This window comes from Pseudoliparis swirei, chromosome 22 (assembly GCF_029220125.1).
Source record: "Pseudoliparis swirei isolate HS2019 ecotype Mariana Trench chromosome 22, NWPU_hadal_v1, whole genome shotgun sequence".
Lineage (NCBI taxonomy): Eukaryota > Metazoa > Chordata > Actinopteri > Perciformes > Liparidae > Pseudoliparis > Pseudoliparis swirei.
The window spans coordinates 13,240,758-13,257,599 of record NC_079409.1 but is presented as its reverse complement, the minus strand read 5'-3'; the positions used below and the strand labels follow the sequence as shown (position 1 = coordinate 13,257,599).

Genomic DNA, 16,842 nt, shown 5'->3' with positions numbered 1-16,842 from the left:
AACTCTTTATTATCAGGCTGCTCTAATAAGTCTCTTAGGTCCCTCCAGTTGATCCAGAATGCTGCAGCTCATGTTCTCACTAAAACTAAGAAAAGAGATCACATCACTCCTGCACTAGCTGCTCTGCACTGGCTCCCAGTAAAATCAAGAATCACTTTTAAAAGTCTTCTCTTAACGTACAAAGCCTTGATTGGTGATGCACCATCATATCTTAAGGAGCTTGTAGTACCATATTGCCCCACTAGAGAGCTGCGCTCGCTAAATGCGGGACTACTTGTAGTTCCTAGAGTCTTAAAAAGTAGAATGGGAGCCAGAGCCTTTAGTTATCAAGCTCCTCTTTTATGGAACCAGCTTCCACCTTCAGTCCGGGAGTCAGACACAGTCACCTCGTTTAAGATTAGACTTAAGACTTTCCTCTTTGACAGAGCTTATAGTTAGGGCTGAATCAGGTTCACCTGGTCCAGCCCCTTGATATGCTGCTATAGGCTTATAGCTGCCAAGGGACGTTTTAGGATGCACTGAGTACCTATCTCCTCTTTTTTCATCTCTCCATCACACGTTACTAACTCTGCTTTCTCCCCGGAGTCCTTTTGACTTCACGTCTCATAGGGTCATCGGACCCTATGAGACGGTATAGATCCTATCTGCTGATGGATCATCGAGGTCTGGGTCGTGGAATTCCTGCTACCGACCACGCCACTGCCCTGTTGAGACTCCGCCCACTCCTCCTCTCTACCGCCATCTGCCTGATGGATCGTGGAGGTCTCCATCGTGGATTATGCCTACTATGAACTATTCATACACTGTCATATTCATTGAATGTATTTTAACTCTAAATCTGTCCTTCTGTACACATTACATCTATTGCATCTGTCCATCCTGGAGAGGGATCCTCCTCTGTTGCTCTCCTGAAGGTTTCTTCCCTTTTTGCCCCCTGAAGGGTTATTTGGGAGTTTTTCCTGATCCGATGTGAGGTTTTGGGAAAGGGATGTCTATGTGTACAGATTGTAAAGCACTCCGAGACAAATTTGTAATTTGTGAAATTGGGCTACAGGCCTACAAATAAACTGAACTGAATTGCATAAGCTTGAAAAATAATGTAATGGATTTAAGGAGCCGTCTGAACATCAGGTAATACTTGATGGATGAAACAGATGTCGGTGCTGAACAGATCTTGCGTAACACCTGGAGCCCCGCCCCCCCCACCCCACACACACGCCCTTAGGCTTAGGTGAGGACAGGTTTCCATCTGCTGATCCTTTGGCGCATTGCAATGGGCTCTTTGGAGGCCGACTGGCCCTGAGGAAAGGCGCCCTGCTGTAGCACTGTGCCTCATACTCAATCTAACAGTGAAGAACATATTTTCCCGTCATCGTTTTTGCATTAATGCAATTCAAAACTGTCTCAGGCGACTAAATGAAAAATAAAACAGACACTGAGGATCACATTTTAATTTTTTTCTTTGAACTTTCCAAACATTAGTAAAAAAAAAAAACATTGTTCTTTGCAGTTTAATTAAAACATAGAAATTCAACTGTAGACTTTTTATAAAATATATACATCACAAATTATACAAATACATACACAGACATCTTTATACAAAAACATCTGTTTGCATTCAGTGGGGTCCAAAAGTCTCATTTCAATGATAAAAACAAATGTTCTTCTCTTAAAGCTTTATATTAAACAACAACATAAGAGCTGGTAAAAATCTAAATAATTACAGTAATCATTAAAAAAAACTGCAAAACAAATACTGAAAAATAGATTTTTTTTCTCAATAATGTCTCATGTGTAATTTCTATTGCAGTGACTGCTGAAACTTGATAGGGGACTTTGTCGACTTGTTTTTGCATCGAGTGTAAAGTCTTTATTCAGACTCAAACAATAACATGAATCACTGCTAAATACAGAAGCAAAGTCCTCAATTAAAAACTCAACTCTAGGGCTGCAGTAGGAGATACGACCAGATAGAGGTGTCAGTCTACAGAGGCCCATCAGCAATTCAAGCTTAAAACCTTCATTTTATAGCAAAACAATGGCTTTTACAACCAAAAGCGCCAAAAAAGAAGTTTGAAGAATGGCAGGTCCGCCTTGTATGGCTTTCCCTCTCGTGACCCGACCTCAAACACAACACACACTGTATCGTCACGTTATCACAGTGCATCTCTGATCTTAAAGAGCACCTGGATAAATGAGATTCTGAAATTCTACCCAAAATTAAAAAAATTTCATTTCTTTCACTTCCTTCATAAAAAACAACAATAAGCAATATTTTGACTTTACATTTGTTAGTTATGAGTTTTTGGAACTGGACTCAGGCTTGTGGACCCCACTGTAACATCTGCGTGATCATGTATTTGTGTGTATATACCCGGTGTCTATATTGCGCCATCCATCTACATCAGAAAATCAGGAACAGACTACACACTCTCCGATAACAACACGGCCCTCACCCAGCAGTCCTCAGAAACTGGCCATGCAAGAGAACCTATAAGCCTGTTCGTATCAAGATGAAAAGAAAATGGAAAACATTTAAATGAAATTTAGAACAGGTGAAGCTCTCCAGGATTTGATTGCATGGCCAGCTACTTGTGAACATTGTTGCCAGAAGTGAAGATAAAAAAAGAAATACCCAAGCAATAACTGAAAGATTGTACTTCTGGGAAGTCCTGACATCAGTAATTCTATAAAAAATAAATTATGGGATCGATCAACGGGGCGCACTAGCATATGCTATGCTTTTGGTAACCATGGCAACACCACACGGCAGAACAGCCGAGGATGTACAGTTAGTTTAAATGACTCGGAAAGGGGCGGGGTCGAAGGCTTCAGGAGCTCACGCCTCGCATGTTGACCCGTGAATGCTTGGTAGTCACCGGTCGGAGTACAAGTTGGTTTTGGGGTTCTTCTTTCAAGTGAAAGCTGCGCTGAGCGAGGACTAGTTTACTCGTGACTTCCATCTCGGGTGAGTGCAATTATCATCAAATCAAGATTCCTGCTGAGGGCGTCTCATTGTGTCTGCTGTTCAAAGAGCAGCTGCTGGTATGTCAACGCAGCCGAACGCAGGGAGCCGAAACAACAATAAGCACCACATGACCGAGGATGTTGACTTACATGAACTTAATCACAGTTGAAACCACTGCTACAATGATGGGTCATATTAGGGCGAATGCCAATTAGCAGCACACTTCAGTTCTCACGGCAAAACTAGACAACAGCAGCTTAAAGAGGCCGAGTCACCTGGGTCCACACTGCAACATCAGTTTATATCTCCACTAGAACAGAACATAAAGGACAAATGGCAGGATATGCCAAACACTGGAATGACAAAAGAAAAACTGACATTATAACTCTAAACCAACCAAAGGGTATGAAACTGTATACAGGAATCCAATAAGTAATTGTTTTGCAGACTAATAGGACCCAGATTTGCAGCAGGGTTTACCGCGGTGATTCCCTGAGCTTTACCCTGGCAATCTTCCTCTTCTATTATGTCTCTTTCCAATCCTCTCGCTCTGCAGCCTTCAACCACGTTCATCAGGAGACACACTTGTGGCTGCTGCCTACGCCTGCTTTGATTGTCTTTTTCCCATCACGTCCACTCTTGCCGTGTGCTTTTCTCCCCCCCCCACGTATTTATATCACCCACTTAATAATGCACCGTTCTATGCGTCCTCTTGCTTGACCTCCGCTGCTGCTCCATTTCTACTGCTGCCGTATCCCACAGGGACCCCTCCATTGTTCCGGTTTCCCTCCCCTGACTCGAAGCTCTTCTCTTCCATCGGCTTGCCGATCCAGGCGCCGTAGCCGTGGTTGCTCAGAGCTCGGAAGAAATGCTGCTTGGTTAGCTGGAAGGACATGGCCAACAGCTTGGCCTGCGAGTAGCAGGGCAGCGTGAGGAGGTCGGTGCGGCCACTCCGCTCACACACAGAGCGGAACAGGCAGAACAGGTTGGACTTGGACACTCTGGACACACAGAGTTTGTTCCTGGAGGAAAGACATTCGAGGGCGGGTTAGGAAGACGGTGCACAGAACAACACATGGCAACATTTACTCTGATCATGTCGTGTTTCCTATTTATCCACCAGCTGCTCACTCCTCTCTGCAATTTAATTAAAATGTAATGACGCTTGTGTTTACTTGACAGTTTTTACTGAGCACTTTAGTTCATTCAAAACAATGCTGCCAATGGTTGTAAAGTTTTTCTGCTTACTTCACCACATCTTATCTCTTATTCATGCGCATATCAATTACATTTGTCACGTAAAAATACAATTTTAACAACTGATTGGGATTTCTGCAAAATAAGTCTTCTGGGCTCAAAGAATGTCTCTTCAGTGTTATGGTGTTTGATCAATGTCACGATGATCAATAACAAAATCACATTTCTGAAAAGCATTTGAGAGACATACTGAGCAAATCAATCTTTGCTGAGCAAAGAATTGACTTGCATCTGTTGTGTTAAAGGAGTGATTGTTAACCGCTAGAGAGGGACAAAGTAAAACCCTGAAGAGGACAACAACAGGCTTTACAATCAATCGAAAAGCTATTAATACACAATGTGTGCGGCTATCAAGAAGAAAAAAAGAAGAAGAAAGTCAATGTATACCCATATCCATCCAGTTTGCCCTTGGTGCCATCCAGCACCTCGACGCTTTGCTGGTCTGGAAAGCTCCAGTTCACACTCGACTCCTTGGTCTTGCCTGTGTGTCGTGTGGAGTCGTACACACTCACCCTGCCAACCTACAGCCCAACCAGGTGGTGGAGGGATGGGAGGAGAGAGAGAACATATTCTGATCAATCTAATTTAGCCCTTCAGTGAGTGAGCAATTCCAAATAGTCAAATTAGATGTGTGTTGCATGTGTCAGTGTGATGTCTGTGCCGATTAAAAATGGTGTATTCAACCAAGAAATTGTTCAAAGATAGTGTTTCAACTGTATTTCTCAGGCATTTTGCCCGGCGATATGAGAGAGACCTACACATTTACTCTTAATTGACAGATGAGGCAAAATTAAATGAATAAAGTAACAGTTGTGCAGAGCAACTAGGAATGTAGGCAGCTCAGTTAATAATAATTTTGAGAATGACTTCAATCGTCCCATGTGACATTACCTCTGGGTGATTTAGCCTGAAGGGCTGAGGGAGACTTTGGGTGAACGCTTCACCGTCTCTGGACAGCCGACAGCAAACGGCCCGAGTGAGGTGACCGTGGCTGTACAGGTAGCCTGACGGATCAGAATAAACACACGAAGAACAGAAACTTGAGAAGAGACGCAGAGTAAGAGGGGTAGGTCATCCAATTGAACTCACGTTAACGCTCATGAAAATATTATAAACAGTATGCTTTACCGAGCGTGATTGACTTCAGGTAGATTGGATGCAGGAAATGGGTGAGCAGGGCTCCCTGCAGACCCAGCACGTTCCAGCGGAGGATCTTATCGCTGCAACTCATGGTTCGCAGCCTCTCCCCGTGCTGGATGCCGTCCCACGTGGGCACAATGGCACTCGACTCCACTGGGATGGTGCCCTCGCCTGGCACCAGCACCAACACACACACACAACGGTCACAGGGGTCGCCGACAGACTTTCAGATTCGGCTTCATGCACTGCATTAATATATATTTAAAAAGACAGATGCGTGTCCACTTCATCTCTCACCGTTCTCCACTTTGGTGCGCAGCTTTCCCTGCTTAGCATTCTCAAACAGTGGATGATGACCCTCGTCTTCATCTCCTGCCTGACTGCATGACTTGTCAAACAGAGCGCCATCCCCACAAGGTGCCGTGCTTTGGATAAAAGAGAAAGACAAGACATACGGTATTACGATTACACAAAGTCTAGAAGAGGAGGGAGAGCACATTGATGCAGCCGAGTGGCGGACGTGGCAATACTGACAGGAGAGCAGGGGGGAGGGTGGGAGAACATCAGATAATCTCACCTGATGTAAAGGTGAAAGGTGATATCAGATTTGATTTGCAGTTTGTCATTCTCCACTGCCTCGAATATACTGTCCTCTGTGTTATCGTAATGCTTGAGCAGCTCAATGTACAGAAACCTGAGACGGGAGGAAACGGCGAGTTAGACTTTTTGCTGATATCCTGCAGACTGGGTGTTGGAGAAGAGCAGAGTCTCTCACACAATAGGGAGAGAAATACTGATTTAAAAGTAAGATCTGTTTTTACCGAACAAATCCCCTTCTGGAGATGATTTCCGCGTGGCAATCATTAACAGTGTCCCCTTTAAGGCTTAGCTCCTCCCCTTTAACACATCGATTTCCTGACAGGGAAAAACAAACGAGATGGACAAATTGAATGTCAAAGTTCACAACAATGCAACATCTCTTGGTTCTTCAGTGACCTAGTTCTGTTTTAGCTTTCTGAAGGTGCCATGCCTCAGATTACAGAAATCCATCAAATGTACTCGCATCATAAAAAAAATGCAGTGAAAAATTGATTTGCACGTTACAACATCCTTATACACCCAGTTATCAGCAGCTCCCTTTGCTTGTATGCTTAGGTAGTGTATATACCAGTTCCCAGGCTGACAACAGTGCCCAGGCCTTCTCCCCTCCTCATGACGACGGTGGCCAGAATCTTGCGTCCCAGAAGGCTGTGCTGGATACGTGTGGTCAGGGCGTTGAAACGCTGGTGACTCAACATCGCTATCTGGTCATGCAAAGTGCTGCCACTCACTGGAAGCTAGAGAAAGGGATGTATACAGAACAGGACAGGCAAAATAAAAAGGAAATGAGGATTATTAAATCTTCGGTAGGTCTGAAATGTATCTGACCAGTGATAAACCTGAAGAACTAACATAGTAAATCATTAAATCTGTTTCAAAATATCTTAAGCTGCCAGAGTATGTGGTAGGAAAAACCATTTGCAGCAAGAGAATGTGTAATGTGTGTTTGCTGTTGATACAAATTCACCACTTGAATTGACTGTAACTCCATTATGTCCTGCCATATATGTTGAGCCAGAGAACGCCTCTGCTTCATGATGGAGAATGTGGACCACTGACAAGTCAGTACCTCAGCTGGGATAAGCTCCCCAGTGCGGGCTGCTCTCTCAGCCTCTCCAATCAGAACCCGTAGAGCTGCATCGGCTGCTTCCTGTTTTCCCTGCTTCTTGTTGGACGCACACACTGGAGGGAACCAGCGTCCGCCCAGCTTGGCCTGGTAGGTGAACCTGAGGAGGGGCACAGAGAAAGGTGACTAGATAATCAGGGGTTTCTCACTTTCAGAACAAATTAACACAAATATCCAAGCATTTTTTTCTGAGCATGTTAAGTGTTGCTTGGAACAACACAGATTCAGAGAAGGGACTTCATTAATGTTCCAAAACTTAAGTCTTATACACAGGCATGTGCACAGACATTTCGGGGGGCAGGTGTTCAAACCCAAAAAAAGGGCACCCAATGCCAAAAAAATAAATTCTGAGAGAGTTGAAGCATAAGCAGCAATACACTAGTGAAGCTGTCCTCGACCTGCGTTTCCTCTGGCAGCATCAGACCAATATCTTACATTTTCTTTATGAATAAAGATGAATTATTATATAGCAACAACAGTACAAGTGTTCTGATTGGCTAATGGGTCGTCATGCCAGCCACGTATTGCCCTCCTCGCTGGTCTGATACGGATCCGTATCGCCCTCTTACGTCATTTTCAAAATGAGCGATATTGATAGACATCAACAGCCAAGAGCAGTGGTCCTCAAACTAAGGCCCGCGGGCCGGATAAGGCCCGCCTCCACATTTGGCCCGGCCCTCTGAACGAGAGGCCATATGATTTTTTTTCAGTCTGGCCACGCAAATCCTAGACGAGCCCGTTAAATAGAACGGAATAAGAACTCTCTCTCTCTCTCTTCTCTCTTCTCTCTCTTCTCTCTCCTCTCTCTATTCTCTAAACATAACTAACGTCATTAAACAGCTGGACGAGGCTTTGAAATCACGGATGTCGTGAGTTTTTGTTTGTTTATTTGTTTACGAAACGTCGGACCAGTACTTGTGACGTCATGTATTCAGCAGCGCTAATGTTGTGGTTGATTTATAACAAAACAACGTCAGGGGACAAACACCGGCGTCATGACCTGTTTGTCTGATGCTGCGGGTCAGAGGAGAAGGAGGTGCAGCCGTTTGGTGGCGCGAGGATCACTGCGAGGAGGAGGAAATGGAGGAGGAGGAGAGAGGGGCGCGGCAGGAGGAGGGGGTGTGGGGAGGGAGGCTCGTGAGCGTCGCGGAGCGGGTCGGGGCGAAATTCTCACAAGAACTCAAATAAATGCCCCGTCGGATATTAAAACACATTTGGGGGGAGTTTATGACAGAGAGAGTAACTTTTATTCTTAAATACTGATGAATGAAAAAAGAGGGCTCCAGCAAAAAGGGCACTTTTCTCATCCAGGGCAAAGGGGCTGGTGCTTGAGCACCACTAGGGCTCTATCTGTTCACGTGCCTGCTTATACATATCTTTTGTCCTCAGGTCAACAAAGAACAATATTTTTCTGAGTACATGGTAACCAGGACAGTAAGAAATTCTTTATCCAGCATGTAAATGTCAATTGTGTTTTTTGTGCATTCATTCAGTTCACACGTACTTCGGCTCATGCGGTGGTCCAGACTGGCCCACGAGTCGAATCTCAGCGGCAAAGCCTCGCGCTCGAGCATATTCCAGAAGACCTGACACGGCGTTGTTGTTCAAGTGGTTGATTAGATCTCCCACTCCTGCCTCGTGTGCTGCTCGCAACTCATCTGCAGTGAGAGGTGGCAAAGAGGGACACGTCGTCGCAGTAGCATCACTGTCACTGGAAGAGCCCAGGGGCAACTGAGGCTGGAAAAGAGAGAAGCGAGTGGAACAAAAGTGACGTGAACATCGAGAAAACAGAGGCGACAAAATCATTTATTTCAGGCCGAGTGATCCGAGTTTGTTTTTTTCAAAGTTATTCCAGTCATTCTGGGGACATGCAAAACCCTTCTCTTTTGTCCCAAATGAAACACTTGAGTTGTTCTTAGCTTCTCACTTTCACTTTCTCACCTTGTTGAGCTGCAGTTTCCCATCAGCCATTAATTCCTTTACGGCCTCCTCTGCTGCCAGCTGGCGGGCTGCCTTCTTGCTGGGAGCTGAGGCCTCTGTAAACAAGCTCTCTCCAACCTTCACCCTGTACATGAACCTGAAAACAAGGCAGAGATGGTTAAGAATAGTGGAAAGAGTGAGAGACTATTTTTATGCCTTTAATCAGAAATCATAAATGACATCACATGTGCCTGACTTTTCACCCAATAATGTAAGTAGAGCCTATGGGTAACAGTGTTCAAGACAGATGCATGCAGCGATTTAAAGTGACTCGAGGAACACAAAATGTTTTATTGCATCTACCAGCTGGCTGTCTGAAGGACAATGAACAAAAAGAGTGGTAAAGAGTGACTAGACAGAGGCGGTAGTGTGTCTTTGTCAGCTGACTACAGCAATAAAGAAAGATTTAACAGAAATAGCCGATCAACTGCTTCCCTGCGGGGGAACTTGCACTTTGGGGGAGAACATCAACCAAAGGGACAGATTCAGGGGGGGGTGGGGGTACCTTGGATCATGCGGTGGGCCTGCCTGCCCAGTGACGACGAACTCGATGGGGTTCCCGCTGCGCTGGCTGTACTCCATCAGGACAGACACCGGATTCTTCCCACCAGGCAGGGAGCGGGACAGCGGCTGGCAAGGTCCTTCCACTGTACCCATTCCTTCCTCAGAACTCGTCCCTAAAGCCCCTGCTGCGCCTGCTGCGCCTTCAGCTTGCCCCTAGTGGCCAGTGGAGGAGAAAAATATACTTAAACTATGGTTTGTGTTTGGTGGTTGCAGTTTTTTATTTATTTATTGAAACTAACTTTTTAACCACAGAAATGATGTCCTCTACAACTTTTTATACTTGACTGATGTATCTTGACTTCTGTTTAAAGTGACTGCGTTGATGCAATAAATGTAGTGCGCTCTACTCGCATGTTACGTTACCTCAGGTGTGCGAGATTAGTCCGTCTTTCGGTGGATGATGGTGACTAATTAGAGAACATAATTGATCAAACACTTACACTGGTGTCTGGGAGTACATCCATCACTTGGTCCGCACTGACGGCGGTTCCCTCGTCTCCCGTACTCGGCCCTGACTGAATCTCTCCGATGAGAATGCGCAGGGTGGCCGCCGCGGCATCCTTTTTTGCAACTTTCTTACTGGAAGCTTCTGCGACAGGAAACAGCCTTCTGTTGAGCATCACCTGCATACGAAATCTGACAGAGGAAAACAAATACAGATGAGCCAATACATGATTAATTGAGCTGACTAAAGTGTTGCAAGTGTTATTGTGTTACAACCAATGGCATTTTCATTCTTAATTGGCAGCATCATACGTCTTCATTACGGCAGCAGATTTATTTTTTCAGAATTAGAGTCAATCGCTTTGTCATTAGCTGCTCTAAAGAAATTGACAACATGATGCATACACTATGATACAACTGTCATCATCCCCCATTGTGTAGAGTTGATACATTTAAGGATGCACCGATTCAAGTTGTTCTTACCCGATACCTAAACTAAGAGCATTTCCTGATGCAGATGACTGCTCTGATATCAATTATATGATTTTCTCATATGACATGAAACTAATTGGGTCAATTTAACGAGAGATTCCTTTGGCACTGAAAATGAAGTATGTAGCCGTCATGACCTAATTAATGTAACTGATATAATGACATTGGCAAAGACGATGTATTTAATGTGGATTGACCTGATCCACTTTGGAAGGTCAGAATCAGCACCGGTGCATCTCTAGCTAGGTTTGAAAATTACAGTATGAATACTATAAAACAAACATCACAGATTAATTCAAACTTGACAGTAATAAGCAGAATAAATTAAGAGACTAACCGTGGGTCGTGAGAGGGCCCCGATTGGTCGAGGAGCAGGAACTCACAGTCATGGCCCAGATACTGGGCATACTCCATGAGACCACTGACGGGGTTCTTCAGCCTCACCTCCTGCAATTTGGCCCACAGGTTCTGGGGAGGTGGAGCAGCCAGCGATACAGCTACAGTTCCCACAGAGTTGGCCTGTTCGACAGACAGTTTCCCAGCATCTGTCTCTCTGCGAATGGCGTTGAGGAATTCTGGGATGTCATCAGTCGCCCACTGTCCTTCGTTGGTTTCTTCATCTTTATTCGAGGCGATAGAGGGGGGCTGGAATGAGGACTGGGACTGAAAGGGAAAAGCAGAGATAACGGGTTAATCAAATTAGTTTAGAAGTCCAACTCTGGTAACTTCACCTGAATACATCTAGTAAAAATAAACTCCTTTATCTTTAAGTAGTGGTTGCATAAAGTAGCATTCAACCTGAAAATAGCAATGAAGTGTATTTCGCAAAGTGTATACTATTCCTATAATTGTTATATAGAGGCTTTTATCAATATTTTTGATTCCCTTGTGGGCAGACATTTAGGATGAACTAACAAATAGATTCCATTTAGGTATTTCCAGTTATATTTTGAAACAAAATAAGATCCATGTGAATTCCTTTTCATAATTTTCATACGAATGATATCATCTTTATAACATTTAATGAATACAAAATTAAAAGCACAGACATTTTACTTACCACCTCACTACGACTTTGCTCTGGCATCCAACCTTCTGGGAGTGGCAGCAGCTCGAGGCCTAGTATTGGTGGTAATGATAACGACGACAGGAAGACGGACTCTCCTCTATTCTGATCTCTACTGGGTTCTGGGATCTGATCCCCCTCAGCACGGCTGCTCTTTGAGGCTTTGAGGCTCCTTTCCATCCTCTCTCTGCGGTGGTTGGAGAGATCCCAGGTGGGCGGGTTAGAGCCATTATTCTTAACAACTTCACCTTGCTTCTCCAGCGAGTAGAGGGTTGGATTGACCTGCTTGGAACTCTTAAGACCCAGATTTTTGGCTATGACAAGAGCAGTTGCCTCCCTTGTATCCAGCAGGTACTGCATAACTAGCTCCTTCTGTTCTGGCATTGTGGGACGAGCCGGATCAGGTGAGCTTGTAGTGACGGGATGTTGTTTCTCCTGGTGCTGACCTTTCGCTGGTGACTGGGACTCTTCAGAGTCAGATGAATCTGAAGAGATGCAGTAAGAAGAACTGGATTCTGTGTTGGAGTCCTCTTCTTTGCTTTGTGCCCCGTTTTCAACTGTTTCTGTTTTTCGTTCAACCTTGGCTTCAGGTTCTGGAGGGTGTCCTGAGCCGACACACAGATGGGAAGGTGGACTTTGTACTTTAGAGTTTTGATCTTCTTCACCTCTGAGAGGTTCTCTGCAAAGACTCCACTCAGGAGGGAGGAGTCCTTGCTTGGAGGCTTTCTTTGAGCGCGCCAACAAGTAAAGAGCCTGGTTGACTATCTTTTTGGAAAGATGCAGTTTTTTGGCTAACAATTTTGCAGAGATACCCTGACTTGGCTTCAAAGCAGCCAAAGTCCTCTGAACCTGGTCCTGGATGTCAGAATTAAGAGTTAGGTCAACTTTAGTAGAGAGTGAATGTGCCGAACTCCTGGAGGCAGAACGTCTGTCAAACCTTTCTCCTCCTCTGTTTCGCCCGTCTCGATGAAGGGACAAAGTCTGAAAATGTTCACACACAGAATCTATTGGGACGCGACACTGTCTGATGGCGTATGGGTTGTGGTTTGTACCGTAAAACTGGTTTTGATTCAGGGGTCGAGGGCCTGTTTTGCTACGCGGGGATACTGGGTATACCGAAGTCTGGTCCTGACTATACTCCCGTCTACCCCTTGAGCTGTTGTTGGGGTATGATGAATATTTACTGGAGCCTGACTGGTGCTGAGATGAGGAACTAGGACACCTGTCTGAGACCCCTCCTCCTCCCCCTCCACGTGGACTGGCTCTAAACTGCGGCGCCTCAGAGCTGTGTCCTCTGAGGAACTCTGCCTGTTGGTACTGAAAGGAATTGGGAGCAGGATTGGGGCCGTGATTCTGATTATATGAGCTGTTCGGAGCCTCTGATGTAGGATCCACTGTCCTGTGCTTTGGTATGGGTGGAGCAGAGGGGCTGAGAGAAGGAGCTGGGGGTGGCTGGATGGGCACTACGGGACGGGCAGGGCTGTGGTGGTAACTTGAATATGGGCTCTGCTGTGGGCCAGCTCTAGGGTAGAGTGAGGATGGACCCGGTCCAAAGTAATTCTCGTTGGCCTGGGAGTCGGGTGGTGGATGCCTGTTGTCGGATTCTTTGAGAGGCCCTCCTCTACCTCTGCTCATAGCGCAGGGGTAGAGCGTGAAGGGGGCCGTGCGGTTCGATGTGTCGCTTCCTCTATAAGTGTACGTCCTCCAGCACCTGATGGGAAGTCAAGACGGGCCAATAACAGCAGAGCACCTGAAACACAAACAAAGAACAACGTCAGGAGAATACAAATAACAAATAAATAACTCATATAATCGAATCAAGTAAAAGCCAGCAACAGAATTTAAAGCAATAGAAAGTGTTGTTTAAGCCAATAACCCGAGTTTGGAAACCTGCTGTCAGATCTCCAACCTGCTGAAGAGTCCTTTGATAACTCAGTGACTCTATACCAGCCTCAGATATGTAATCCTGAATGCTTGCCCCCGCGAAATGCAGAATCAAATATACAGTGGACAACTAAATAGCTGTGTATTATTGTAAGAAAAGGTTATGTGCGGAAGGTAAACTCTAACGTACAACTACACTGTCAACGTTGCTTATTACGATTACACCTCCAGCCAGTCTACAAGAATACTGCAGGCAGGGTGACATCGTGTCTCTCCAAGTCACACTGAAACTTAATCCCAGGGTAAAAGGATGGAGATTAATAATTCAGAAGTTCTTGTGACTATTCTGTTTTATTTCTGGCCTGACAAATTATTGCTGTATCTGAATCCATAGCGGACAGGACAAGAGAGACACTGATGCAGACAAAAAGGACAGTTCCAAGGACGAAGGACATTAAGGGCCGTGACACGATGTGAACACAAAACCATGCAGTTGCTCGCCGACGTCCTGACGGAAACAGAAGGTTCTGCAGAGCTCGGTTTAAACCATCCTCCAAAAACACACGTGAGCAAATGTAATGAGTAGATCTCTACCTGCATGGTCCCGAATTCTAATACCTCTTTGGTACAACAAACATTGATTCAGCACTCAAATTAAACACTCAATAATGTCTATAACATTGAGACTGACAACAAAGAGATGCCCAATACAGAGTCAGGTTTCAAACCCTTGGCCCAGTCAGCATCACAGCTCTGTCACATTGAGCTGAGCGAGTCTGAACACGGCCACATTAGTAGAGAACACCATCGTGTTGGTTCATCACAGTAATGGGTACCGACAGGGCCGGCAACCCAGGGGCCAAACGAGGCTGGAGCCGACTCATCTCGACCCCGATGCGAGGCAACAGTTGACAGCCAAAACAACAACTCTGATTTTCAGAATCCAGTCCATAATCCTCCGAGCTGTGTTGATCCGGAGGAGACGCCTGGGCAGGACGACGGATGAATCAACTTGTGTGCACACTTCATGCTGTTATGTCAAGACAGTGAAATACCACACATCCATAGTCTGACGTCCAAAGTGCCCGTTTCCTCCATCACGGAGACAGACCTCTGTGTTCACGGTCAACAGAGCAGTGCAGAAGTTAAACTTGGTCGTGGTCCGAATTGTGTGCACATGTCTTCACACGTGCATGCAACATACTACATGTACTGGTACCACAAGGTCCAGTGAGAACCACACAGTATTACAGATCTCACCTCGAGTATTATGAAAAAAGTGGGAATTTGTAAAGTTGCTGCTCCTGTAGCCTCCCAGTGATCAGACGATTCAAACAGAGACTATAGCAACTTTCAACACAGAAATCAGAGTACACGTGTAAAGTAAGCAAGGAAAGTTAGGTTAGACACAATTATAAAAAATATTTCTAAAAAAGGCAAACACGTTTTCCCCAGCGCATGGTCTTCAGTCTTGGATGAGGTCCTTTCTGTAGCTTCCACTTGGAAACACGAAGGATGTCGCTCGCTTATAAAGACAGGAGCGATGTTGAAAACACGTTGCAACCTGTTGCAACACACGTTAGGGGAGGGGGGCCAAGCATGAACCGAGGAGAAGGAAACAGACGATAGCAGACACGCGGTCAGTTTCGATTTCGTTTCTGACAAGTTAGGTTTCCATTGTTGGTAACGTGACTCAGACTCGCCTACAAGGGCGCGCGAGACTTATCAACAGACATAAAGACGGATAAAGAAGTTTCTGTTCAGTGTAAAAAGTAATAAACCAAACGTATAGTTCTTACGTGGCGGTCGTGTCATAACAAAGGTCGCTCTGTGGTCCATCTCTACAACAATGAGTGTGCCTGTGTTACGGTGGCGCGGCAAGGACAACCTCTCTTTAAAGCATGCCGTCTACAGAGGACAGACATCACGTGATCAGATTCCGACATATAAAACGGAGGGGGGTGGAGACAGTAATCCAAACGATTTGGGGCGATACACATATCACGCCGATATGTCGTCACTGGATTGTGTTAGGATGGGACCAAAACAAAGCAAGAGTACAATAAAGTGATGGCACTATCACAAACAAGTGTAGTTCTGATACATGTTGCACATAAAATAACAATACAGCCCATTTCTACACATGGATCGAGTAACAACACTCACTAAAATGCAACTTGACCTAAAAAGCACAACTCCGTTAAAGCCAAACTAAACTGTACCACCAGTGTGAGGGAATTCCCACAATGTATGATTCAGTAAATGCCCCCAATCTTAATATGATTATTAGCATATTAATAATACACATGTTCATTGAATAAATTACATACATACCATTAGTGAATTATACAACACACTATTTAGTTATATAAAATGAGAACACAGTTTCACATTTGTGCATCATTCCTAACGTAATATGGACTAAACAAACTCAGTTTCACAGGGTCTCTAAGTTACTACACAAACACGTGACAACCTATTCAGAGACTCCATGTGTCGCAAGACGAGGCAACTCAATGTGGATTGAGCCGACGATTTATCATATATATAGTATCGCAGTATTACAAGCTTGGTGTATGTGGCAAACAACAATGTATTCCAGTTGTTCTCCATCCAACTATGCACACGATTTTAAAACGTGAAGCTCATGTATCAACAAAGCTTAAACTCTCTACACAGTTGTTTTCACTCATATGAATATAAGTTTCCCGCTCTCGTGTAAATTAGATCTAGTAATCTGACACTGGGCACGTTCATCATCGGGCTCATGCTATTGAAAAGAGATGGATTCATTTAAGAAGAAGGTACCACTCTTGCGGGAGGGCTAACATTAATCACCAAGGGCAACGGATGATCCTCCAAAGCCCTTTGGAGTCAACCCTTTCTTTTACACTGGACGTGCTTTCAGAAGGAGCATGACGCGGCGACGTGAGCAGCTACAGGTCGGACGTGTTGCTGGCGTTTAAAACCAACGCGTCACGTGTGTTCGGCCCATTACCCCTCAGAGTGCACTACGGTAAAACCATGGTAACGCTTTAGCTTCAGCCAACTGCACGTCGTTGCTCCTCCAGCTAACGTGAGCTAGCCTGCTAGCTTATGACCACTAGCGGTGCACTGCACCATTTCCAACTATCGCCTGCCGCACATTTCCTGCTCGCGAAACACACACAAACCACACTTCACCAAAGCTATTAAAACATGTGAAAGAACCTCAACGGCTTGATTTGATTACCTGAACTCGCAGTGTTTCGGCTCAGTGGCTCGTGTTGCTGTGCAGTATGTTAATGCGGTGGTACGGCGATACCGTGGACAAACAATCAA

The 16,842-nt window shown here is 45.1% G+C and overlaps 1 protein-coding gene across 2 annotated transcripts; it reads right to left on the bottom strand.

Annotated features, from left to right (window-relative positions):
• Nucleotides 1-1,436: 1,436 nt before the first annotated feature.
• adar (adenosine deaminase RNA specific) lies at nucleotides 1,437-16,836 on the bottom strand. Of its 2 annotated transcripts, none has more exons than XM_056443975.1 (16): nucleotides 16,754-16,836; nucleotides 11,632-13,387; nucleotides 10,909-11,234; nucleotides 10,076-10,271; nucleotides 9,577-9,788; nucleotides 9,033-9,168; nucleotides 8,596-8,828; nucleotides 7,035-7,191; nucleotides 6,534-6,702; nucleotides 6,187-6,280; nucleotides 5,943-6,059; nucleotides 5,663-5,790; nucleotides 5,354-5,536; nucleotides 5,117-5,229; nucleotides 4,613-4,746; nucleotides 1,437-3,990 (listed from the first exon to the last, which is right to left on the bottom strand). In XM_056443975.1, the coding sequence occupies exons 2-16, from the start codon at nucleotides 13,270-13,272 to the stop codon at nucleotides 3,669-3,671; spliced, it is 4,161 nt and encodes a 1,386-aa protein (XP_056299950.1). In that variant the 5' UTR covers nucleotides 13,273-13,387; nucleotides 16,754-16,836; the 3' UTR covers nucleotides 1,437-3,668. The 2 variants fall into 2 exon arrangements, with proteins under 2 accessions (XP_056299950.1, XP_056299951.1); XM_056443976.1 differs by lacking the exon at nucleotides 16,754-16,836 and adding an exon at nucleotides 15,321-15,380.
• Between the last annotated feature and the right edge of the window lie 6 nt (nucleotides 16,837-16,842).

What these genes read in the sequence shown, in the direction of transcription:
- adar (XM_056443975.1), bottom strand. Translation starts at nt 13,272, where the DNA reads ATGAGCAGAGGTAGAGGAGGGCCTCTCAAAGAATCCGACAACAGGCAT. An exon ending in ATGTACTCCCAGACACCAGT is followed by an intron (nt 9,789 to 10,075) that starts GTAAGTGTTTGA and finishes ACTGGCCACTAG; the next exon opens with GGGCAAGCTGAAGGCGCAGC. An exon ending in GGCAAACTGGATGGATATGG is followed by an intron (nt 3,991 to 4,612) that starts GTATACATTGAC and finishes TCTTTCCTCCAG; the next exon opens with GAACAAACTCTGTGTGTCCA.